At 39.3% G+C, this 26,564-nt stretch overlaps 1 protein-coding gene across 4 annotated transcripts in view; it reads left to right on the plus strand.

Annotated features, from left to right (window-relative positions):
• CASK (calcium/calmodulin dependent serine protein kinase) overlaps nt 1–26,564 on the plus strand; it is a 354,818-nt gene that overhangs the window by 232,543 nt on the left and 95,711 nt on the right. For all 4 annotated transcript variants that reach the window (XM_028113495.2, XM_028113492.2, XM_028113493.2 and 1 more), the window contains exons 9-10: nt 12,546–12,629; nt 25,420–25,519. In XM_028113495.2, the coding sequence (XP_027969296.1) occupies nt 12,546–12,629; nt 25,420–25,519 (184 nt within the window). The remainder of the gene's footprint in view (nt 1–12,545; nt 12,630–25,419; nt 25,520–26,564) is intronic.

Raw genomic sequence — 26,564 nt, forward strand, 5'->3', positions numbered from 1 at the left:
GTTTGTAGTCTATTTACCCTCTGTAAAATACAAGCTGCAGAAGAGTGGGAATTTGGGGCTGTCAGTTCACTTCCATCCAGCACTCTAGAAAGTGTCCGGCATAGAGTAGGTGCTCAATAAATATTAGTTACTATTTAATGAATTAACAAATGAATGTTCATATTTTACATATATTATGTATTCTATTCTAATCTATAATATATTTACATATATTATGTATATGAATGTTCATATATTACACCATGCTACTTCCCTAGAAATTATGCAAAAATAATAAGGTATATTAAAATGTAGATTAATAATGTATGTTAGTGGCAATGACATGGATGATGATATTAGAGAACAGTTTTGAGATTCCAGTGGATCCTGAGTCTACGTCAAGAATTTTACTTATCAGGGCGCCTGGGTGGTACAGTAAGTTAAGCATCCAGTTCTTGGTTTCGGCTCAGGTCCTGGTCTCAGGGTTGTGAGATCAAGCCCCAAGTCGGACTCTGAGCTTGTGGGACAGTGTGGAGTCTCCTCAAGACTCTTGTCTTCCTCTCCCTCTGCCCCTCCCTCCCTCCCTCTCTCTCAAATAAATAAATCTTTTAAAAAAAAAGAATATTACTTATCAAATCTGCATTCAACCCTCCGATACACAGCTCTAGTTATTCTTGGCTTAAAATATTCAGTTCTAGTTATTCCTGATTTCCCCAGAAAAGAGTAGGTAAGCAATTCTTAGATACATTCTTAGTATTTTTTTCTCCCAGAAATGACCAGTGTAGGGGGGACTCCTATTTCTCCTTTGCCTGTCTCAGTTTCTCCATAATGGGGATCTTTTGTTCATTAGAAGCTAGTTTAAATGCCAAAGGACAATGAAAATGGCAGCCATATTAGTCATTTTTAAGACCCTTTAGAAAACTTGGCTCTCATTACCATGCATATCCTGATTAACATTTATTTTTGGAAACCCTTCTCCCTGCAGTGATTGTAGTTCTCATTCTAAATAATTTGAGCTTAATACATAATAGATTTCTGGCATCAGAAAGATAACAGACAGAAAATGTCAGTAACTTAAGTGAAGAAGTTCCAGAAGGCTATTTGAGCTCAGAATCATGTGCCATGTCTGAACTACAATTTACCTTCACTGCTTAGGTGCCATCTGGAGATGGAAGAATTCCATAAGAATGTTATCTAACTGTTGCACACAGGCTTCTTATAGTTAAATACTTGTCCATGTATACTTATGAATCATTGCTGTGGATGTAATTGGTGTTAATTTTGTAAAGACTAAATTTAAGCTATAGTTTATATATGAAAAACTCCTGCATAACTGCAAAGTGAAGAAATAAGATGGTGAACGTCCTTGTAGTGAGGAGTGCCCAAAGTCATAATACCATGACTGGGTGTCAAAAGAAAAAAAAAAAGATTTATTTCGTTGGTAAAACCACAAGAAAATGTCCTATTCAATCATGTCATATCGAAAAAGAATTTGAGTAAATAGACCAAGTAATATGTGAATGCCTTATGATTGTTAAATTATACTATGTTTAACGCCTTTATCTAAATTTGTGGTGTTTGCTATGAATATTCATTCCAGCAAAAATAAGACCAACTAAAATTGTACTTTCCTTATAGATGACTGAGCTCTTTTCACACCCTTTGTAGCCTTCATATGTAGACCCTAACGTACACTGACTAGAATAAAACATGAAAAGGGTGTTGCTATCAGACTAGTCAATTTGAATTTTGGAAAAATCTATCACACCAAAGAGAGAAAGGCATAGTCAGGCTGCAAAATGGGTTTTCAGATGATACGAATACAACATAAACACCCAGAAAGACAAGCTCAAAGAAGTCACAGAGGAGAAGCATCACATGAACACAGAAGTATGGGCCCAGATCACTGTCATCTGGAGCTCCAGGGAGGTCCAGGGGAACATAGGCAAAGCATCACCAAGTGTTCAGGGCATGTGGGGGTAGGGACAGGAAGCAAACTAGTATAGTACCCTAAATGTTAGCTCTTTGAAGGATTGTGCAGTAGTAGACTGGAAATTCTGGTTTGAGGGAAGAATACCTACAGTCCAGAATGCCAAATTAAGGACTCTAAATATTAGGGTGTAGATGGTAAAAAGCTACTGCAAGCTTTTGAGTGATGATACAGTACAAGCAGTAAGCTCATACAATTCCTTTGGACTCTGTGTGCAGGTAGGTTGTCTGTTGGGGGTACAAGCACTGGGGACAAAGAAAGCCAGTAAAAGCTATGGCTCTCCAGTCAGGAGGTAACAGGGGCCTGCACCCAGGGAGTAAAGGTGGAAGTGGGAAAGAAACAGACTGAGATTTTAAGGAAGGAAAACTGATGAGGCTCAGTGAGTGATTCGAGGTATTTGGAATTAGGAAGCCCCCAGGAGAGTCAAACATGTAGAGTGGAAGTGATTTCTTATAAACTTTTTATTTTGAAATAATTTTAAGACTCACAGAGAAGTGGCAAAACAGGAGCACCTGGCCGGCTCAGTCAGTAGAGCATGCAACACTTGATCTCAGGGTTGTGGGTTTGAGCCCCGTGTTGGGTGTAGAGATTACTTACAAATAAAAATCTTAAAAAATAAAAAATAAAATCTTCAAAAAATTTAGAAAAAGAAATGGCAAAAACAGTACAAAATTCCCATGTACATTTCACCATTCTTTCCCCCAGTGATGATATTGTTATATGACCATAACTAGGAAATTGACGTTGGAACACTTAACTGCAGGCCTTATTCAATTTTCACCAGTTTGTGTGTGTGTGTGCGTGTGTGTTTCTAGGAAATTTTATCACATGTATGGAAGTGTATAAGCACCATAATCAGGATATAGAAGTGCTCTGTCACCCCTCATGCTACTCCTTAATAATCACATCCTCCCTCTAACCCTAACCCCTGAGCCACTGATCCATTCTCCATCACTATAATTCTTGTCCTTTTAAGAGTATTATATAAATGGGATTATACAGTATTTACGTAACTGTTTAGGAGAAACTGACATCTCCAGGGTGTTTCTCTTTCCCTCTCACACAACTGCCACACTCAACAGCACTTCTGACACCAAGTGTGTCTGGGTTTTTTCCCTACACCAAGCAGTTCTCTGACACCAGCTGGGTGTCCTACATTTTAATTCAGTTCTGACACTAACTGAAATTAATGCAGACCCCACAGGTTAAGGCCTTGGTCCCACAAGACTGTCCCCCACTTCAGATGCCAATCACAAGTAGTGGGTCCCCAGGTTACCCATGACTTCTGTCCGACTTGGCTACAAATTAGAGGTTCCCGTAACTCACCCCACCCCAACCTTGGGTTTGATTGTTTGCTAAAACAGTTCACAGAACTGAGGGAAACACTTAATGTGTACCAGTTTATTTTATGATAAAGAGTATGGTAAAGGATACAGATGAAGAGATACATAGAGGAAGGTCTAGAAGGGTCCCAAGCGCAGAAGTTTCTGTTCCCATGGAAGATGGGGTACACCACGCTCCCAACATGTACATGTGTTCATCAACCCAGAAGCTCTCCAAACCCCATACTTTGGGAAATTTTGCAGAGGCTTCATCACGTAGGCATGCATTGATCATTAACTCTATTTCCAGCCCCTCTCCCCTCTCTAGAAAATGGAAGGGTGGGCTGAACATTCCAACCTTGTAATCATGACTTGGTCTTTCTGGTGACCAGCCCCCGCCCAGGAGCCCACCAAGAATCACCTCATTAAAACAGACACTGCTATCACTCAGGAAATGCCAAGCGATTTAGGAACTGTCAGGAACTAGAGTCAAAGACCAAATATTAGAACAGGAGATGCTCCTAGTGCTCTTATCACTTAGGAAATTACAAGGGTTTTAGGAGCTGTGCATCAGGAGCTGGAATCAAAGACTAAATGTTAGAACAAAAGATTCTCCTAGCAGCCCTTTTAATAAAAGGGTTTTAGGGCTCAGTGTCAGGAACCAGGGTCAGAGACCCACATATTTGTTATTACTTCACAAATTAGGTTTTCTTACTCAGCATAATACCCTTGGGGTCCATCCAAGTTGTTGTGTAGATCAATAGTTCATTCCTTTTTATTACTGAATAGTACTCCACTGTGTGGGTGTACAAGACATTGTTGATCCATCCACCTTTTGAAGAGCACTTGGGTTGTTTCCAGTTTTTGGCTAATTCAAACAAGGCTGCTATAAACATCTATATACAGATTTCCATTTCTCCAAAGTAAAAACCTGTGAGTAGGATTGCTTAATCCCATGGTAAGTATATATTCAACTTTATAAAAACTGCCAAATCATTTTCCAGAGTGGCTATACGATTTTTCTTTCCCACCAGCAGGGTACGAGAGAACCAGTCATTCTGTGTCCTTGTTAGCACTTGGTAATGTCAGCATTTTTTTAACCATTCGTAATTGCCTTTAGGAACATGTTTATAGCACCTGCTTAAAAATCCCAGTTGGATGAGTCTTAACATCTGTGCCTTCTCTGTGTTGATATCCGTTGGTTGTCTTTTCTCATTCAGTTTGAGATTTTCCTGGTTCTTGGCATGAAGAGTAATTTTAGTATGCTGGACATTTTTAGTATCATTATATTATGAGACTATGATTCTTATTTAAATCTTCTATTTTAGTAGGCAGCTAACCTGATTAAATTCAGAACACACATCCTGGCCCACTTTTAGGGCTGTAGTTCTAATGCCAATTTCATTTCCAAAGCCTTTGCGGTACTAGTCCGGTCTGCCCCACTTGAGCACTGCTAATCTGAAACCTGGGAGGTATTCCATACCATAGTGTCGTCTTAAAGCTCTTGCTGTGTTGATCCTGGTTGGTTTTATACATGGGTTTATTGCAGATGTGCCAAGGACTTCATACATGATTGTAAGACCCCCTTCCCCAGCTCTCTTCTCTTTGTCATCCTGCTCCTGATCTCTCAGGAGTAGAGTGCCTCCTCCTTGCTGTTGTTTGCATCAGGCAGGACTGGGAGGGTGGAAAGGGCTCTGAGGGGGAACAAGTCGGCTTCTTTCATGGTGTTCCCCTGGAGTAGGGTAGATGCAGTCAAAAGGGTTCTGTCCTGCAGAGCCAACCTCTTCTCCATCCTTGGTTAGAGAGAGTAGGCTTTTCTTAGGATTCATTTATCTGTGTTCTTTGTCCTTGGAGATTCCAGGTTATAGGCCGCTCTCACACCCAAGCGAGGGTATGTTAAGAAGCAAAAAAAAAAAAAAAAAAATCCCAGCAATATCCCCAAAGGATCACCCCTCAAGTCCTGGGCTTCCCTCCCTAGTCTGTCTCTTCAGCTTTCAGAGCCTTCTGGCAGTGATTTAGAAGGGAAAGCAAGTAATTTCTTTGTTATCAAGAACCCTAAAGAATTAAGCTTTGGAAAAAGAAGTGTTTATTCTGTTGAAAAGGGAGCGCTTTAAAATTCTGCACCAGGGGCACCTGGGTGGCTCAGTCGGTTGAGTGTCTGACTCTTGGTTTTGGCTCAGGTCATGATCTCAGGGTTGTGAGTCAAGCCCACATCTGGCTCTGCACTCACAGGGAGTCCGCTTAAGATTCCTCTCCCTCCCTCCCTCTCTCTCTCTCTCTCTCTCTCTCTCTCTCTCTCTCTCCCTCTCCCTCTCCCTCTCCCTCTCCCTCTCCCTCTCCCTCTCCCTCTCCCTCTCCCTCTCCCTCTCCCTCCCTCCCTCTGCCTCTCCCTCTGCCCCTCCCCCTGCTCATGCACGCCTGCATGCGCGTGCTCTCTCTAAAATAAATCTCTTTTTTAAAAAATCTGCACCAATGCCTATGTCTTGCTCTGGAATCCAGGCATGCCACATGTCTTTCAAGCCACTTTCCCTAGGCCCTGTCTTTTCTCTCACATTCAGCATTAGCTAGAAAACCAATCTCCATTGTGCTATCTGCAGAGACTACAAAGGGTCTGAAGACACTTTTTTTTTAATACCATTGGAAATTTTTTCCATTACATATACCTAAAATGTTAAGTAATATCAGTTTAAGCAAAATGCAGACAGATTTTAACCTCAATTCAGCAGTAGTAATAGACTCCCTACCAGCATTGTCCAATAAGAACTTTCTGTCATGAGGGCAGTATTTTATATATGAACTGTCCAGCGTGGTAGCAACTAGCCATATGCTTGAAATGTGTCTAGTACAACTTGAAGAACTGAATTTTTAATTATATTAAATTTTTTTAAGATATACTTATTTGAGAGAGTGCACATGCAGATGGGGGGAGGGGCAGAGAGAGAGAATCTCAAGCAGGCTCCCCACTAAGCATAGAGCCTGTCTCAGGGCTCGATCTCACAACCCATGAGATCACAGCCTGAGCCAAAACCAAGAGTCAGACACTTAACCACCTGAGCCACCCAGGCATCCCTTAATTATATTTAATTTTAATGAATTTAAATTTAGATAGTCTTGCCTAGTGGCTACTGTACTAGACAGAGAAGACTTAGGCTCTTCATTCAAAAACAGGCTGTTACTTGGTTCACCCTTTTTTGGAAACAGTGAATAAATAAAGACAGTTAGAAATGGGTCACAGGTTTGGTCCCCTGTAATGTTTACTATATTTTATTTTTACCTTTTTCTTATGTGATAGGAAAAATATTATCATTTAGAAAACGACCCAACTTATTTAGTAAGCTGTTTGTTGATACATGCATACATACATACTTACAGCACTCCTAAATTACTTTACATCAGAGGTTTGTACATGTTGACTAACAAAAATAATCATTTTTTTACTTTATTTTATTATGTTAATCACCATACAATACATCATTAGTTTTTGATGTGGTGATCCACGATCCATTGTTTGCGTGTAACACCATTAAAGCTGATCGTGTACCCATACAGCATCTCATTTAATCTTAATAAAAATCCTGTAAGATTAGTTTTCCAAAAAAAGCTGAGAGAATGTAAGGTCCTAAATGACCCAGAATTTGAACAGAAGTCTTTCTGACTCCAAAATCACTGTCTTTCTGCTGTATTATACAGCTCCTTTTCATTTGGGTTCTTTTTCTTCTTGTGTTAAAGACCTTCCTGGGTTTGTTTGTTTTCCCCTCTTTTCTATCAAAATGCAAAAACAAGTTTTACTCAAAAAGTAAAACAAAGCCCATTTTGATGTTTGTTTTTCAGTATATGTTGGTTAAATATCAGAAGGCATAACACAACTTAAATTTTTTTTTTTTTACAGTTTTTTAAATTGAAGTTTAGTTGACATATGTTATATTAGTTTCAGGTGTACAAGATAGGAATTCGACAGTTCTGTACATCATGCAGTGCTTGCTACAATAAGTGCAGTTACCATCTGTCACCATACAAAGGAATTATAATGTTATTGACTATATTTCCTACGCTGTACTTTTCATCCCTAAGACTTATTTATTTTATAACTGAAAGTTTGTACTTCTTAATCCCCTTCACCTATTTTTGCCTGTCCCCCCGCCACCACCCTCCACTCTGGCAACTACCAGTTTGTTCTCTGTATTTATGATTCTTTTTCTGGTTTCGTTTGTTCATTTGTTTTGTCTTTTATTTCTTTAAGTAGGCTCCATGTCCAATGTGGGGCTTGAACTCATGACCCTGAGGTTGAGAGACATGTTCTACCAGCTAAGCCAGCCAGGCACCCGTTTTGTCTTTTCAATTCCACATATAAGTGAAATTCTATGGTATTTGCCTTTCTCTGTCTGATTTAATTTAGCATAATACTCTGTAGGTCCATCTGTGTTGTTGTGAATGGCAAGATTTCATTCTTTTTTATGGCTGAGTAATAGTCCATTGTGGTGTGTGTGTGTGTGTGCGCGCACACGCGTACCCCATCTTCCACAGTAACAGCAATCCATTAACAGATTCCATTGCTTGTCATAGAATGCTAATTTTATGCTTGTCTCTGCTAGTTAATTATTCGATAACTTCTTATGTCTTCTATTGGTGAACCTGTTCTGGCTTAGTGCAGGAAAAGGAGAGTAAGTCCCTAAAGATAATAAAATCATTTACAAGATGTTTAGCATATAGAATCTGGCAGATGTACAAATTGTAGTCATTTTGACATCAAGCATTGTATGTGCACTCAAGAAAAATATAATTTTGCTCTCCAGTAGAACTCTTGTTACATTTAGTCATTAATATAGAAAATAAATTTTAAAGTGTTTGTATTCATTCCTGGGGAATTTCAGTGATAATAAGGTGAAATTTTGACAGGATTGACTATAAAATTCTACATTTAAATTCAAAAATAAATTTTGTCAGCATATGATACCAAAACATTAATTTTAGAAGTGACTCACATGCAAACATGAATTTTAGTTATAAAATAATAATGTGATCTTGAACTTAATTTACAAATATTATATAGTATCCAGATTAAGAAAATTAAGAGGTCCACTTCATACTAATTAATCTTCATCAGGTATAATGCATCTCCTTTTTCCCAGCTGCATAATAGGATATAATGTTATGTTCCTACCTTGTTGTGAAGAATAAGTAACATAAACATATAAAGCACTAGAACAATGCCTGGCACATAATAAGCCCCTCGATACATGCTAACTATGATGATGATAGTTATGTCCATTTGAGCCATGACTTTTGAGATAATTAATGTGTAGCATTCTCTCTACTATCTTATATAGTTGTTTTAAAGAATAAATGAGAGGGGCGCCTGGGTGGCTCAGTTGCATAAGCGTCCAGCTCTTGATTTCAAGTCAGGTCATGATCTCAGGGTCTCGAGATTAAATCAAGCCCCGAGTCAGGCTCTATATTCAGCAGAGTCTACTGGAGATTCTCTCTCTCTCTCTCTTTCTGCCCCTCCCCCTGCTCTTGCATGCTCTCTCTCTCAATAAATCTTTTTAATTAAAAAAAACGAAAGAAGAAGAAATGGGATAATGCCTGTGAAAGTCCCAAATTGAGTGGCTGGGACAGAGTTAAATGCCAACTTAATACCTTCTAAATGTTTATGACCCTCCAAAAATTCATTTCCAGCCCAGATTTCTCTCCACTCCAGGCTTGTATGTCCAAGTACCTACTTGAATCTCCACTTTAGATATTTGAAGCATAATCAAAGCTACAGTCCTGATCTCTTCCCCATCTCCATTGGTGTCAGACTCCTAGTTGCTCACGCTGAAAAACTTGGTGTGGTCTTTGACTCCTCTCTTTCTCTCACACCCATCAATCTCTCAGAAAATCCTGCCACTCTCCAAAATATATTCAGAATTAAGAACTTCTGTTCTTGGAAAGACACTGTAAGAAAATGAAAAGCTATGAACTGTGGGAGTATCTGATAAAGGACTTACATATTTAGATTACATAAAGAATCTCTTCTCTTGAACTGTAGTTGACATACAATATTATATCAGTTTCAGGTATACAACATAATAATTCAACATTTATATACATTATGAAGTGACCACCATGATAAAACCTAGCTATCATCTGTCACCATACAGAATTGTTACAATATTATTAACTGTATTCCCTTTGCTGTACGTTACATCTCTGTGTCTTATTTATTTTATAACTAGGAGTTTGTACCTATCAATCCCCTTTCCCTATTCGGGAAGAATTCTTAAAACTCAATAAAACACACAACCCAGTTCAAAATGGGAAAATGTCCGGAACAGGCACTTCTTCTACAAAGAAGATATGTGGATGGCAAATAAGTACATGCAAAGTTGCTCAACATCATTAGTCATCAGAGAAATACAATGTAATGCCACAATGAGATCTCTATATACACATGTATCAGAATGACTAAAATCAAAAAAACTAACCATACCAAGTATTGGCGAGGATGTAGAACAACTGGGAGTGATACATTGCTTTAGAAATGTAAAATACGTTGGAAAACAGGTTGGCAGTTTCTTAAAAAGTTAAACATACTCCTATAATACAACCCAGCCAATCTACTCCTAAGTATTTACCTAAGAGAAATGAAATACATATCCATACAAAGACTTGTACGTTCATGTTCATAGCAGCTTTCTATGTGATAGCCAAAATTTGGAAACAACCCATGGTCAATAAACAGATGAATGGATAAACAAATTGTGGCATATCCTTACAGTGGAATGCCACTCAGCAATAAAAGGGACTGAACTATTGATACTCGCAACTTGATGGATGAAGTTCAAAACCTTTATGCTGAGTGAAACAAGTTGGAAAATGAGTATGTACTGTCTGGTTCCATTTATATAAAATTCTAGAAAATGCAAAACCAATCTACAGTGACAGAAACAGTGGCTGCCTGGGGACTGATAGGGAGAGGACAAAGGGACGTAGGGAAACTTCTGAGAGTGATGGGTATATTCATCATCTTGATCGCGGTGATGCTTTTATGCTTATATACATCAAAACTGATCAAATTATACATTTTAAACATGCAGTTTGTTATATGCTAATTATATCTCAGTAAAACTTCTGCAGAAAACAAAACATATTCAGAATCTATCTCCTTTTCACCTTTTTTATTTTTCCATCTGATTTTTTTTTAAGATTTTATTTATTTATTTCTCAGGGAGAGAGAGAGAACGACCAGGGAGAGCAGCAGGCAGAGGGAGAAGCAGGCTCCCCGCTGAGCAAGGAGCCCGATGTGGGACTGGATCCCAGGACCCTGGGATCATGACCTGAGCCGAAGGCAGATGCCTAACACACTGAGCTACCCAGGCGTCCTCCATCTGATTTCATCTATCATCTCTCCCCTCCCAGATTACTGCAGTTGCCTTCTAACTGGTCTCCCTGCCCCCCCCCCTTTTTTTCCTTAAACGCTTGCTCCCTTCTAATCTGTTCTCAACACAACAACCAAGTGTTCCTTTAAAGTTGTCAGATCATGTCACTTCAGCTCAGAACTCTCCAGTGGCTCCCTCTCCCACTCAGAATAAAAGGCCCTTTATGGCCTACCCCAGCCTTGTCACCTCTCTGATCTGATCTACTATTTGCTGCACACACACGGGTCTCCTTGCTAGTTCTTGAAAATTCCAGGTGCACTCCCTCCTTTGGGCATTTGGATTGGTGGTTCTCCCTGCCTAGACCACTCCCTCACCACTTTTGGGTATCCTCACAGTAAGTGGGCCTCCTTTGGCCATCCTATTTTAAACTGCAGTGTACCCAATCCCTCTTACTCTGCTTTGCTTTTTGCTTTATTCCATAGCACTTTTATCATACTCCATAATTCGCCTTTTTGTATTTTCTTCTCCTATTCGAACATGAGCTACACAAGGGCCTGAATCTTCATTGGTTTTGTTTACTCGTGTATCCCAAGTGCATAGGACAATGCCTGGCACATAGTAGTCTCTCAAGAAATATTTCTGAAATGAATACTTACCCAAACCTGATACATTGACAAATTAGAGTAGAACCAAAGGGGGTGTTAAGAAGAATGACAAGAGGGCGCCTGGGTGGCTCAGTTGGTTAAGCGACTGCCTTCGGCTCAGGTCATGATCTTGGAGTCCCAGGATCGAGTCCCGCATCGGACTCCCTGCTCAGCAGGGAGTCTGCTTCTCCCTCTGACCTTCCTCCCTCTCATGTACTCTCCCTCTCTCATTCTCTCTCTCAAATAAATAAACAAAATCTTTAAAAAAAAAAAAAAAGAAGAAGAAGAATGACAAGAGGGGCGCCTGGGTGGCTCAGTCATTAAGCGTCTGCCTTCGGCTCAGGTCATGATCCCAGAGTCCTGGGATCGAGCCCCGCATTGGGCTTCCTGCTCAGCAGGAAGCCTGCTTCTCCCTCTCCCACTCCCCCTGCTTGTGTTCCTTCTGTCGCTATCTCTCTGTCAAATAAATAAATAAAATCTTTAAAAAAAAAAAAAAGAATGACAAGAGGTTTAAAATATACATGAGGAATAGTTGAGGCAACTGGAGACATCACAGAGAGTAGACTTAGTGAAAGCATCATCCCCCTCTTAGCTACTGAAGGGTTATTACATGGAAGAGGTAGTATGTTTGCTCCATCATGTCGCAGAGGACAGAGCTACCCCAAACAAGCCAGGTACGGGCCCAGGCTAAGTAAAAACATTTTGACTTTCTTAAAATTGTAATAAGCTGCTATAAAATAATGATCACCTACTGGACAAGGTCAAAGAGAATAATCCTGCATCAGGGATTGAAGACAATCCCACATGGGGAAATGGTTGAATTAGATGGCCTTGAAAAGTTTGTTCTAGTTCAAAGATACTGTGATTTTTTTAAATCCAGTTATTCCAGATGACTCCAAATGCTCAATCATTTGTGGAGTTAATTTTTCACATGCTTGTTTTACCTGACAAGATCATATCAAAGGTAACTTCATACTTTCATAATTATGGTTAATTATCTTAGCCATATAGCCATACCTGAAAATTATATAACCCATTATTTTAGCCTTTATTATTGCTGAAAAGATTATTTTACTATCACTTTTGACCTTAATAGCCTTCATTTGAGAATGTTTACCAGTATCATGGAATAAAATCTCCAGTATTCTAGAATTCAATCTAAGTTTCATATTTAAGAAATTTGGGCTTGTTTTTGATTAAGTTTCTTCACTTTTTTAAATGGCTACATATGTTCATTATCTTTCTTTTATAGGAGCGGGATCGTTATGCCTACAAGATTCATCTTCCAGAAACAGTAGAGCAACTGAGGAAATTCAATGCAAGGAGGAAACTAAAGGTAATTAAAGAAGTCAGAAAAAAGCTTTCTTACAGCTAAATTCTCACTTATGAAACTTATTTCAATAAGATTTTGGTTTTTAAATCATTTAAGGTAATATCTAAGTGTGAATCTAAACAAGAGGTTATAATAAATGGAAGATTAACCACATTTTAGATTTGTATTATCCTGAAAATTCATAGCAGAGATATAATTACTTTTTCTAATTTTTTAAAGTATTTATTTATTTATTTATTTGAGAGAGAGAGAGAAAGATAGTGAGAAAGAGCACAAGCAGAGGAGGGAGAGGGAGAAGCAGGCTCCCTGACGGGCAGGGAGCCGAATGCGGGACTTGATCCCAGGACCCTGGGATCACAACCCAAGCTGAAGGCAGACACTTAACCAACTGAGCCACCCAGCCACCCAAATCAAATGGAGATTTGAGAAAAATCTCCATTTTCTCAAATATTTTGACAAAATGTGAGTTCAGCTCAATGGAAACAATACTGGATTAGAATTGGACAACCATCACAAAGTAGTAAAAAATCCCCATTACCTTGGTCTACTAGAAAATATTTTCAAATTACCTTTCTCACCTTTTATTCTTCTTCCTAGGTACCTTTCTCCTTTTACCCCTCTCTCTATCCTCTACCTCACCAAAAAAAAATACGATAATTATCCATATGGGGAGCCCATTTGATTTTAAAAAGTTTTGAAAAACACCAAACAAATAATGGAGTCTTTTAGCACTATTCAAAAAAATTTATTCATTTATTTATTTATTTATTGAGAGAGAGAGAGAGAGAGAGAAGGCAGGGGCAGAGGGAGAGGGAATCTCAAGCAGACTCCACACTGAGCTTGGAGCCCAACACAGGGCTCGATCCCACAACCCTGAGATCATGACCTGAGCCAAAACCATGAGTCGGATGCTTAACCAACTGAGCTACCCAGGCACTCCAGCACTATTCAAAAATTTCATGCGACAGCATTCCCCTCTTCCCCTGCTCTTCCCAACAGAGGAAACTCTATTATATTGTGGTCTTAAAATTAACTTATATTTGAATTATTTTTTATTACTATAAAAAAGTAATTTTTAACTCTCTCCTCTAAGTGATTGGTTAGTAGTCCTCCTTAGCCCGTGACTCCTGCCAACTATAAAACTTTGTAATTTTCAGATATGTCATAAATCACAATAACATTCACTATTCAACCCTGAAATATATGAATAATTGTATACAACTCTAGATTTAGAAGAACATTTATATGAATTTGGGGGAAACTAGGCCACAATATTATGCTGTAGAGCTGAACTGTTGATCGTGATAGCTGGTAGCCACGTGTAGCTATTTAAATTTAAATCAGTGAAAATTAAATAAAACTAAAAGATCAGTTCCCCAGTCACACTAGCACATTTCAAGTGCTTAGTAACCAAATGTGGCTACTGAATCAGACCACACAGATATAGGACATTTCCATCATTGTAAAAAGTCCTATTGGATTGTGCTACTCTACAGCAAGGGAAATTGCAACATGTCATTGTTGGTGATGATGATTCTCAGTTAAGCCTCTGCCCTAATTGTTTTTGCAGTCAGGCATTCAAACTGGCTCTTCTCTGTTTGCTTTAAAAGTCCTTGGCAAAAATAATTATTAATGACATGCCATTATCAAGATGGCGCCCAAAGAAGTTTCCCCATCTTTGATATACACCTGAACCAATATAGCCTACAAGAGAGAAAAAAGAATCTTACTATCCAAAGTGAAATTTGATCAGCTGTTTTTGAAGTTCATTTCCTCCCCCAAAGAAACCATTAATTATCCTTTTTTTTTTCTCAACTCTTCCCTAGCCTTTTTAACTCTACTACTCCTTTGGCCTTTGTGACATTGCCCTGGGGCTGAACCTTTCATTGCCCAAGTACAGGCCTTTTACCATAGCGGCAGGTTTACCCTGTCACAAGAAACCCATGCTGTAGTTCTCCCAGTGCCACAGAATCAGACTCGGGCCTAAAATAGCCAGAGTGGTGACTAAGATTCATTTGGACAGGGCAAAGCTGTTCCAGCAGAGAGGGGTCATATGAACTTACCACATCCCTTTGCAGAGCTATTTAAAGTTTCAAGACCCACCAAACAACCTAGAATTAGGAACATCAGCAGGGTTGTCATTGAGATTTTTTCAGCTTCTGGTAAGGCTTTATTCCTTTGTGTGATTCAGCCATCCTGGGTAAAACATGTTATGCCTACCCTCCTCAAGGAACTCATTATCCTCATTCTGCCTCTTCTGTGAGCTTCTAGAACAGAGATTGCAATTTTGCTAGCTTTTAGAACCCACCACACACCTTTTTTTCAAGTGAACAGCTAGGTACCCATCCTTCTACCCAGACACTGTTTTTAAGCACCTCAAATGTTGCACAACAACCTAATTTTTATGACTCCCTTTGAAATGATTAAAAGGGAAGTTCACAGAAAGCAGTAGAAAATTGCTTTTGTGACTTAGAGGAAGGAAATTTTTATCGTCTGTGGCAAGAAGAAAGAGAAGGAGTACAGCATTATGGGAAAGAGTGGGCTCTAGAGCTACAGTGCCTTGGGGGAATCGTGGCTTTGACACTTACTAGATGTGTGACCTTGAGCAAGTCATTTAAATTCGCTGTGCCTCAGAGCACCTGGGTGGCTCAGTCAGTTGAACATCTAACTCTTGATTTTGGCTCAGGTCATGCTCTTGGGGTTGTGAGATCGAGCCCCACTTTGGGCTCCACTCTCAGCGCAAGTCTCCTTGTCCCTTTCCCTCTGCTCCTCCCCCTTGCTCCTGGGCATGCATGTGCGCTCGCTCGCTCTCAAATGAATAAAATCTTTTAAATAAATAAATTCTCTGTGCCTCAGTTTCCTTATCTACAAGATGGGGATAATGATAATAGCTAATTCATAGGGCTGTAAGAATTCAATGAATTAATATATTATAGCAGTTAGAACAGTATGTGGCTGTCATAAGTGTTCCATACACTTACTCGTTATTAACCTTACCATTGTTGTTACTGTTTTATTATGATTTTTTTTAAAGATTTATTTGAGAGAGAGAGTGCATTCAGGGGGAGGGGCAGAGGGAGAGAGAGAATCTCAAGCAGACTCCACACCCCGTGCAGAACCCAACTCGAGGTTCAATCTCACGAACCTGAGATCATGACCTGAGCAGAAATCAAGAGTTGGTTATTTAACTGACTGAGCCACCCAGTCGCCCCTGTTTTATTATGATTCTAATGTTAATACCGTTGACTTGGTACTCTGTTTATGAATAATTGTAATTCCAAAATGGACACTCCATACCATTTTAGCTTTTCTCTAGTCATTGATGTTAACATTTTGAAGTTTTTTAAAGCCCTTTAAAATATATAGACGGGGCGCCTGGCTGACTCAGTCAGTGGAGCATGCAACTCCTAATCTTGGTCAGGGTCATGAGTTTAAGCTCCACATTGGACACAGAGTTTACAATCCAATCAATCAATCAATAAGTACATATATATGTACATACATACGTACATACATACAATGTATAGAACACCAAAAATCTCACTGGATAATCTCTGTTTATGTATTTCTTCCAAAGTAATTATGCTTAGACTATTCCAATCACTTTATCATTTTCCCTCACAGTATGTAGAGAGGATCTTACACTTGTAGTATATTGGAATATTTACTTCTTTTCCATTACTCGCTTCAAGTGTCATTTCCACTATGAGATACACATTCTTTAAAGCAGTGGTTCTCCAAGTGTGGTCCCCGGACCAGCAGCATCAGTATCACCTTGGAACCTATTAAAAAATACAAATTCTCAAGCTCTAGTACAATTGGGAAATAAAACAAAATAAAAGATAACCAGATTGGAAAGAAAGTAAAACTGTCATTGTTTACAGATGACATGATCCTGTATGTGGAAAATCATAAGAAATCCACAAAAAACTAATAGAAATAACAAACAGGGGTGCCTGAGTGGCTAGTCGGTTAAGTGTCCAGCTCTTGGTTTTGGCTCAGGTCATGATATCGGGCCCCTGGGATCAAGTCCCATATCCGGCTGTGTGCTCAGTGTGGAGTCTGCTGGAGAATATCTCCTTCTCCCTCTGTTCCTCCCCCTGCTTGTGCTCTCTCTCTAACTAAAATAAATAAAATCTTTAAAAAGAAAAAAGAAAGGAATAACAAAGAAGTCCAGCAAGGTCCCAGGATACAAGATCAGTATACAAAATTGAACTGTATTTCTATATATAAGCAATGAATAATCTTAAAATTAAGAAACAATTCCATTCACAGCAGCATCAAAAAGAATTAAATGCTTAAGTATAAATTTGACAAAAGAGGTGCAAGACCTGTAAACTTTTATTGCTGAGAGAAATTGAAAAACTAAATTAATGGAGAGACATTTAATGTTCATGAATTGGAAGATTCAGTATTGTTAAGATGACAGTGTTTCCCAAGTTGATCTATAGATTCAACACAATCTCTTAAGCAGGAATTGACAGATTGATCCTAAAAATTCATATGGAGATGGAAAGGACCAGAATAGCCAAAATAATCTTGAAAAAAGGACCAAGTTGGAGGACTCATACTTTGCACTAACAACTATAAAGCTACAGTTATCAGGATTCTGGTACTAGTATGGGACAGGGGTAGACATGTACATCAGTGGACAGAACTGAGAGTTCAGAAATAAACCCTTATATTTATGGTCTATTGATGTCAATGGAAGTGCCAAGGCAATTCATTGGGGGAATGAGTAGTCTTCTCAACAAATGGTGCTGGGACAACCGGATATACCATGTGCAAAAAGAGACATAAAAGTCCACATATTGGATGATTCCATTTATTTGCAATATCTAGAATAGGTATTGATATCTGTAAATCCATAGAGATTGAAAGTATACTGGTGAATGCCAGGTGCTGGGCAGTGACTGCTTAATGGGTATGGGGATTTGAGGGTGGGGGAGGTGATGATGTTTTGGAACTAAACAGAAATGGTGGGGCTGCACAACATTGTGAATGTACTGAATGCCGTTGAACTGTACACTTTAAAATGGTTAATTTTATGTAAATTTCACATAGCCCACTTTTTTTTAGACCATATGACAAAATACTCTTTTTTTTTTTTTTTTATGATTGTCATGAGAGACAGAGAGAGAGAGAGGCAGAGGGAGAAGCAGGTTCCCAAGGACCTGGGAGCCCGATGCGGGACTCGATCCCAGAACCCTGGGATCATGACCTGAGCCGAAGGCAGACACTTAACCATCTGAGCCACCCAGGCGCCTGACAAAATACTCTTCTTATATACTGATTGCCTCTTCAGTACACTTAAGGGATATGACACATTGCCATAGTAACAGTGGCTCACTGCACCACCCAGCTCACCCAAGGGACCACCCCTCCCTCAGCCCCGGTTATGCTAGAGGTTGGAAGGGCATGTGGTTTATTGAAAAAGCCTCATGGTTGATTGTGATATGTCCACCTTATTGAGAATCCTTACTCTTAAGCACAAACTGTAATGGTTCTAAAAAATTCCATCATATTATATATATATATCATAACTTAATTAACCAGTCATTGGGCACAGAGGTCACTTCCAGTTTTCCACAGCCATAAATACTATTGGATTGTCTGTTATCATTAATAAACCTTTGTATATCTATGATTATAATCTTAGGGTAAGTTCTGTGCTAGTGGAATTGTTGGCATCAAAGTATATACGTGTATTGAAGACTTTTTTTTTTTAAAGACTTTATTTATTTACTCATGAGAGACAGAGAGAGAGAGGCAGAGGGAGAAGCAGGCTCCCAAGGAGCAGGGAGCCCAATGCAGGACTCGATCCCAGGACCCTGAGATCATGACCTGAGCCGAAGGCAGACGCTTAACCATCTGAGCCACCCAGGCGCCCGAAGACTTTTGATCTCTATAAGTAACTTGCCCTCCAAAAGGCTTATGCCTGTTGGAATAAATTTTTATGTATTTTTGGTGGTGAGTTTTACTTTTGAGGTTGAACCTTTTTCTCATTATGAAAGTTTTGTGGAACTTTTTTATGCCAGAATATAAAACAATACTCATTTTACTTTGATGAAATTTCAAGATTATGGCTCATTATTCATTACAGTAATATCGATACTCAACAATCAAAAAGTGTTATTTTCCATATTTATACATTCATTTTGGTATTTAACCTCTCAACAGGCTACAGGAGATGATAAATCCCTAATGAGAAAATTATTTGAACAGTTAGCGTTAACATCATTTTCAGACCATCTTTCACATGTAGATTTAAAAAAAAGTTAATGGAACCCTGCATGTGATTTGAATTATCACACAGTTCTTTTTATTCTCCTCTCTTTCATTATTTTGGTTTACATCTTTGAGTGACAGTGGAAAATTTGTGTTTCTCATTTTGGTTATCAGACATTTCAGATGTTGGGCTTTCTCCCTCTTTTTGTTTTACACTAAGCTCTAGAATTTTAATACTTTCCTTTAAAAAAAAAAAATCCTCTACTGGGGCGCCTGGGTGGCTCAGTCTTTAAGCGTCTTCCTTCAGTTCAGGTCATGATCTCAGGGTCCTGGGATCAAGCCCAGCATTGCGCTATCTGCTCGGCAGGGAAGCCTGCTTCTCCCTCTCCCACTTCCTCTGCTTGTGTTTCCTCTCTCACTGTCTCTTTCTCTGTCAAATAAATAAATAAATCTTCAAAAAAAATTAAAAAACCCGCTACAAACAATACTTCCCTTTAATAAACTCCATAGGCCTCAGTACAAGACTAGATATGAGAATCGTATTTTCTCAAATTGAATATTAGGATGCATGAGACTATGATGTAGGCTGTCTAGAAAATCTGTGCTCTGGGGGGGGGGTGTCTCTTAAGGAGACACACCTGTACTGTAACCCTGGGTGCCGTCTACTTGGGAGTTACTGAGCAAGGAGTCAGGTTTGGGAAGGTGGGTGCTAGGGGAATGTGTGTCAGCATCTGAGCTTTTCTAGGGAAGAGGCTCAAGAAAGAATCTGTTGTGGAAATCATCTCCTTTGCTTCATGAATTATTTCTACCTCTAGAAAACAAATTTCCCTACAGTGAAGCATGTTGAAGAAATTTTGTAAAAAAAAAAAAAAAAAAAAAAACCCAACAACAACCGACTGTGTCTCAGTCGGTTAAGCATCCAACTCTTGATTTCAGCTCAGGTTGTGATCTCAGGGTTGTGAGATCAGGCTCCACACTGGGCATGGAACCTGCTTAAGATTCTCTCTCTCCCTCTGCCCCTTCCTCCCCCAACTCCCCCCCCCACTCACATGCTCGCTCTCTCTCAAAAAAAAAAAAAAAGTAGAAGCAATATAGCCTGTATGCTTCTCTGAATTATCAGTTGGTCCCTCAAATTCCTGAACTTTGCAGAACTAGAAAAAGTTTGTTTGGGAATGCCATTGTCCGGTACTTTACAGACATGTACTATACATGCAATAGCCACTAGCCGTATGTGGTGGTTTTATTTTCAATTAATTAATATCAAAGAAAATTTTACATTTGATTTCTCAGTTGCAGTAGCCACGTATCAAGTGTTCAGTACTACATGTGGCTGATGGCTACTGTATTGAACGATACAGGTATAGAACATTTCCATCATCCCAGAAAGTTCCATCGTATAGCACCATCTGGAATCTTGGAACCTCCAAGAGTAATGCTTGCACCTAAACATCACCTTCTGAGAGGTCAACCAGGAATCTTTAATAGCTGCCTTTGGCAGTCTTCCCTTTTCTGTTAATTCAACAAGAGCTAACTTTGGGATTTCTCGAGGCCCGAGGCCCTTTGCACCCTAATGAAAGCCAGCATTTACATACAGTCCTCTCCTGTAGTGAGGAGGGGTCCAGAGGCAGGAGGTTAGCACAGCAAGTTGTGGGTTCCAGCTACTCAGAGCAGCAAGTCTGCTATCCAAAGGGCACCAATGATTCTGAGAAGTGAAAACTGTTATCCTGGTATGAGCAGTTAAGTAATAATTGAAGTGATTTTGATCTCTTGATTTTACAAAGCAATTCTATTAATTTCTGATTCTGAAATATAGAATGTATTACTTCCTAAGTTAGGCAGTCTAGCTTTTGAAAGTTATCGTGTACATTAAAAGACCGCCTCTATAAAATACTTTTACACAGACCCAAAAGGATTCCTAAGATACCTCTTCTGTGCAGTTGCTCTTAAAGATAGTCATACCGACTACACTTAGAAGTCTCATCATTCAGCTTCTGCAGAGAAGATAGCACAGCCTCCTTTAATCAGATATCCCGACTTAATGTTATAAAATTCCCGGTTTTAGACCTGCATTTGAGTTCCGTTTGAGTACCCTGTGCACCTAGGCTGTGCTGACTAGACCGAATGACAGCGTTGGCCTGTGACTGTAGGGGAGGTACTGGGAGCTCAGACATCATCAGTCATCTCACCCAACAATACCATCATCATTGAGGACCCAATTCTTACATGTAATCAACCCACATCCTTTAACTTTTCTACCTTGAAATGGTTTTCCAGCCTTCTGGTCATCTCTCTTCAGCCTCAGCCTCTCCAAGTTCTTCTTCACCCTTTTTAGGGCTTTGAGTTCAGTGTTCTGAACCCTAATAAGATGATCCTTTTTCAAATCCTTATGTGACGCGAGTATTTGTATAACCCTGTGACGGGTTTTGCCCCCTCGGTATATTACAGTATGACTCTGTTATTTTGCCACTTGGGTGCAAAGGCGATTATTCTACATGTCATCTCAAAACTTTTTTTGGTATTTGGGCTTTTTAAAGTGTACCTCCCTGCTTTTGTGCCTATCAGACTTCATGGTGCTTGTTTCTGAGCTTGGGGCACCAGAAAGGGAGTATTGGCTTTTGGCTGTTGTCTTCAAGTCAGCAGTTCATCTGTATTCACTCTCCTGTTCCTTTCTCTCTCTTTTTTTTAAAGATTTTATTTATTTGAGGGGCACCTGGGTGGCTGAGTTGGTTAAGCATCTGCCTTCAGCTCAGGTCATGATCCCAGGGTCCTGGGATCGAGCCCCACATCAGACTCCCTGCTCAGTGGGGAGTCTGCTTCTCCCTCAGCCTGCATCTCCCTCTGTCTGTATCTCCCTCACCTGCTGCTCCCCCTGCTTGTGCTCTCTCTCTGTCAAATAAATAAAAGAGAGCACAAGCCAAGACTGTTGAATCACAGATCTGTACTTCTGAAACAAATAATGCAAGATATGTTAAGAAAAAAGAAAAAGAAGAAGATAGCAGGAGGGGAAGAATGAAGGGGAGTAAGTCGGAGAGGGGTGACGAACCATGAAAGATGATGGACTCTGAAAAACAAACTGAGGGTTCTAGAGGGGAGGGGGGTGGGGGGATGTGTTAGCCTGGTGATGGGTATTAAGGAGGGCACGTTCTGCGTGGAGCACTGGGTGTTATGCACAAACAATGAATCATGGAACACTACATCAAGAACTAATGATGTAATGTATGGTGATTAACATAACAATAAAAATTTTTAAAAAGAGCACATGCAGGGGGAGCAGCAGAGGGAGAGGGAGAAGCAGTCTCCCCACTGAGCAGGGAGCCCGACACGGGGTTCAGTCCCAGGACCCTGGGATCATGATCCTAGCCAAAAGCAGACGCTTAAGCTGCTGAGCCACCCAGGCACCCCTCTCCTGTTCCTTTCTTGGTAACTCTGTTACCTCCTTAAGTGCATTCAGTAGTTTAACTTAGCAGAAGTCTGAGCTAACCATTTTCTTGTTTTCTACTTCCTTAAATGAGACACAGAATCATCTAGCTGGGAGCATTCCCTTTTGATGTTTGACATTAACAATAGTTAGGATTGAGTTGAGAATTATTACTTATAGTTCTCTCTCTTTTTTAAAAAAGACTTACTTGAGAGAGAGAGAGCAGTGCGGAGCGGCAGAGGGAGAAGGAGAATCTTAAGCAGACACTGTGCTAAGCACGGAGCCCAACATGGGGCTCGATCCCACAACCGTAAGATCACGACCTGAGCCAAAACCAAGAGTCAGCTACTTAACCAACTGCACCACCCAGGGACCCCAGTTCTCTTTTGGTTTGAATTTAGAATCTGCCTAATTTGCTTAGTACAAAATTGTATCTTTAATGTCTTTTATCTGCTGGCAGATTGTGAATAGTCTTCTTAACTCATGATCATTGTATTTCAGGACATACTAAAGTATACCTTCTAAATTAAAGTAGGTAGAAAACTTCTTTGTCAAGGATTTAATAAACTGGGGAGTTTGAAGAACTACCTGTATAAAATCTAGATTGATGGTGTTATACCCACAGTCTCTTTCATAGCAATAGTGTAGTACAAGAGTTGGCACACTATGGCCTGGGCACCAAATCTGGCCCATAGCCTATTTTTATATATAAAGTTTTATTGGAACATAGCAATGTACATATCGTCTGTGGCTGCTTTCATGCCACAGTGGCAGAGGTGAATAGTTGCAACAGAGACCATATTCCCTGCAGGCCTCAAATATTTACCTGGCCCTTTACAGAAAAAGATTTTTGACCCCTGGTATAGTAAAAACCCTTGAACTGGGAGAGTAGTCAGAGGACCTCAATTCTGTCTATGCTTGATTTTATCTCTTAAATTGGCAGCAACCTTAACAGGTTGCTAAACCTCTCCAGACCTCAGTTTCCTCACATACAAAAGGAGACTCTTAGAATGAATCATCCCCTAAGGTTATAATTCTATAAATCGATAAACTGTTTTGGAACCATCTTGCTGTTTTACATAATAGCTTTGCATTGAATATTTGAACCACATGCAGTCACTGAGTTTAGAGAACTAAATAAAGAAAACTGCTAACCATAAGACAGATAAATTAGGAACTTGCTACTATTGTTTTAAAAGAATTTACCTCTCTTAAGACTCTTTTAAATAGTGCTTTCCTGGCATACGTATTTCTAGATCAGGCCCTGAAACATAAACTCAGCATATTAAGAAACTCAGCTGAACTTCATTTGGAAAGAAAAATAAAGCAGCTCTAAAATTTAGTTTCAGTGGGTGGGAAACTTTTGATATATAAAATTCCATTCCCACCCAGCTTTTAGGGAACATGTATGTATGTGAAATGAAATAAGCTTCTACTATAGAAAGAAGAACTCAATATTTAGTGCTTTTTTTCATCATGGTAGCTGACTATAAGATTCCACATAAAGACCTCTCATGCATTAACCCTAGACTTTCAGAAATCTAAAAAGTTGGGGTACCTGACTGGTTCAGTAGAAGAACATGTGACTCTCGATCTCGGGGTTGTGAGTTCAAGTCCCACGTTGGGTGTAGAGATGACTTAAAAATAAAATCTTTAAAAAAAAAAAAAAAGAAATCTAAAAAGTTGCCTGGCATGGTATCACCAAGATCACGTCTCTGTTTTTTTGCCTTTCCCTTTCTGCATTCAATTCAGTTCATTTCAATGTATATTTGTAGAAAGAAACCCTAACATGCCCCCCCAAAAAATGAACCTTGTGGAAACATGTTTCTATTAATGTTTTCATATATTTAATAAATGCCTACACACATAAAAAATTTATCTTTCTCCTCCCCCCCCCCCCCCGTCTCCCTCTCTCTTTCTAAAAAAAAGGTGGGGGATACCACCCGGGTGGCTCAGTTAGGTAAGTCTCTGACTCTTGATTTCGGCTCAGGTCATGATCTCAGGGTTGTGAGATTGAGCTCCGTGTTAGGCTGGAGCCTATGGAGCCTGCTTAAGATTTTCTCTGCCCCCTCCCTCTCTTAAAAAAAATTTTTTTTCTTTCTTTTCAGAAAAATCTGCGAGTTCAATATTTAAAATTTAGACTTAGACTACATAAGTGATTTGATACTTAAACTACCTAAATGAGCAATTCTACTTAGACCAGCAAAAGGCTGTGCTCATGTTCTAGCTATATATTAGTAAGCCTTGTGATGGTTTACACTTACAAAATGGCTTACAGTTCGCAAAGCATTTTCATATATGTTATGACTTTTGAAGATCCTGCAAGCTAAGTTATGTCAGTTTTAATGTTTTCACATTATAGCTGAGAAAGACCTCAACTCAAGTAGTATCAGGCAGCTGGAAAATGGCAGAGCCAAGGAACATACCTAGATATTCTGACCCACGCCTAACAGACTCACAAAATAACTTTTATTGCTGTTCTTGTTACTGACACAGTTCCTCACATTTTTCCATCTAGCAGTCTGAAGGGGTGTCATGCACTTAATATGACAGTAATTCTCAAGTAGGAATCGGGGGAAACTATGTGTGCTGTTTAGAGTCCACCTGTAGTTGGTTCTGCTGTGCGGCCTGATTGAGAATTACTGTACTAGAGTAGCAGATAGTCATTGTTAACAACAAGAGGGGGAAAAGGATTTTAAAAGAGAAAAATGACTCATTCCTACTTCCCAGAGAGAATGCTATTAGCATTTTGATATATGTTCAGTCTTTTATATCTGTATTAATCTTTTGTTCAAAAATGAGATACTATAGATTGTTTTAAAACCTTTTTTATGTAATTCACAAGCATCTTTCTGTTTTATTAAACATCCTTCAGCATCATTTCATATTGACTGCAGAATATTCCATTTTGTGGCATATGTTGAGTTCGAGATGAAAATGGTTTCACGTACTTTCCCAGTCCCCAACAGTGTTCTCCTCATATGTGCATATGTGATTAATTTGAAGGAATCCAAAATCATTTAAAAGCTCCCCCTCTTTTAGCTGTCATCTCCTATAGGTTTGACTTTCTGAATACTCCTTAAGTTTGTTACTGAACTTTTTTGTATTTATGTATTTGTTTTAATTTTTTTCATCTTTTTGTTTTAGGGTGCAGTACTAGCAGCTGTGTCAAGTCACAAATTCAACTCATTCTACGGGGATCCTCCTGAAGAGTTGCCAGATTTTTCCGAAGACCCTACCTCCTCAGGTAATTGGACCATTTTTTCATTCACCAGCGTGAATCATTTGGTGTCTCATCCTTTCTCTTCCATTGTGAATAAACCTTTCTTATGAATCTAGTCAGATCCCCCAAGGAATTCTAAGGAAGTTTGTCAGCAACCAAATCCCATCCACGTGTGTCTAGTTCCTTTTAATTTTACTACTGAAGTTACTTTCCCCTGCTGTTCTAAAACCAACATTTTACTTTTTTCTTTTTACCTCAGAAATTCTTCTTCCGCTTTCCCCACTCCAGACCTGACATTGCACTTCATCCAATCCAACGTTGTGGTCAGTCTTTTTGGATCTTTCTGAGTACCTTATACCTAACAAAAAAAATTCCCCATGTCAGCCATAGCAGATCAGACTTTGGGACAACCCTGCTTGTAATTTTATCTTTCAGTGTAAACTGTCTTGTGACTTATCTCTTGAAACAATTTACAAGTTCTTCTCTTTTTATAAAGTCAGTAACACATGTATACAAGCATTCAGGGGAGAAGAACACAGAAGAAGAGTTACCTATTTGACTGAAATGTATATAGGTACTCCTGGGGGGGGGGGAAGCCACCAGTGTTCACAAAATTATTTTATAAAACACTCGGATTTCCATTTTATTAGTGAGGTATTCTCAAGGATCATTTGTTAAAAATCCACAGTATCCATTTATATGTTTATGTAAATGCATGCATATGTCTGTTATACTCTTTAAATTTCACTGATGTACGTACGTATTTACGTCTGAAACATATGTCCTCTGCCCTCAGCTTTTCTTCCTTCTGACATTAGAGTCACTCAGTATTTGCCGTGTGGTTGACTTTGGGCTGTTGGTTTGATTTTTGTACTTTTGGGGCTGCCCATTCAGTATTCATGTATTACCATTGGGACTCAAGGCCAAAGGGCCCTTCCTAAAGCATGAGTTGTGTATCTTTCACTATTAGCAATCCAGGAAGAATGGATGTGCTAATGCTTCTCTCCTGTTGGAACTGTGAGCATTTGTCAGTGCCTTCTCTCTGTTTATACATGTATGTGCACAAACC

The sequence above is a fragment of the Eumetopias jubatus genome, unplaced genomic scaffold (genome assembly GCF_037043125.1).
Source record: "Eumetopias jubatus isolate StellerSeaLion01/CBP00866 unplaced genomic scaffold, mEumJub1_p1.0 scaffold_11, whole genome shotgun sequence".
Lineage (NCBI taxonomy): Eukaryota > Metazoa > Chordata > Mammalia > Carnivora > Otariidae > Eumetopias > Eumetopias jubatus.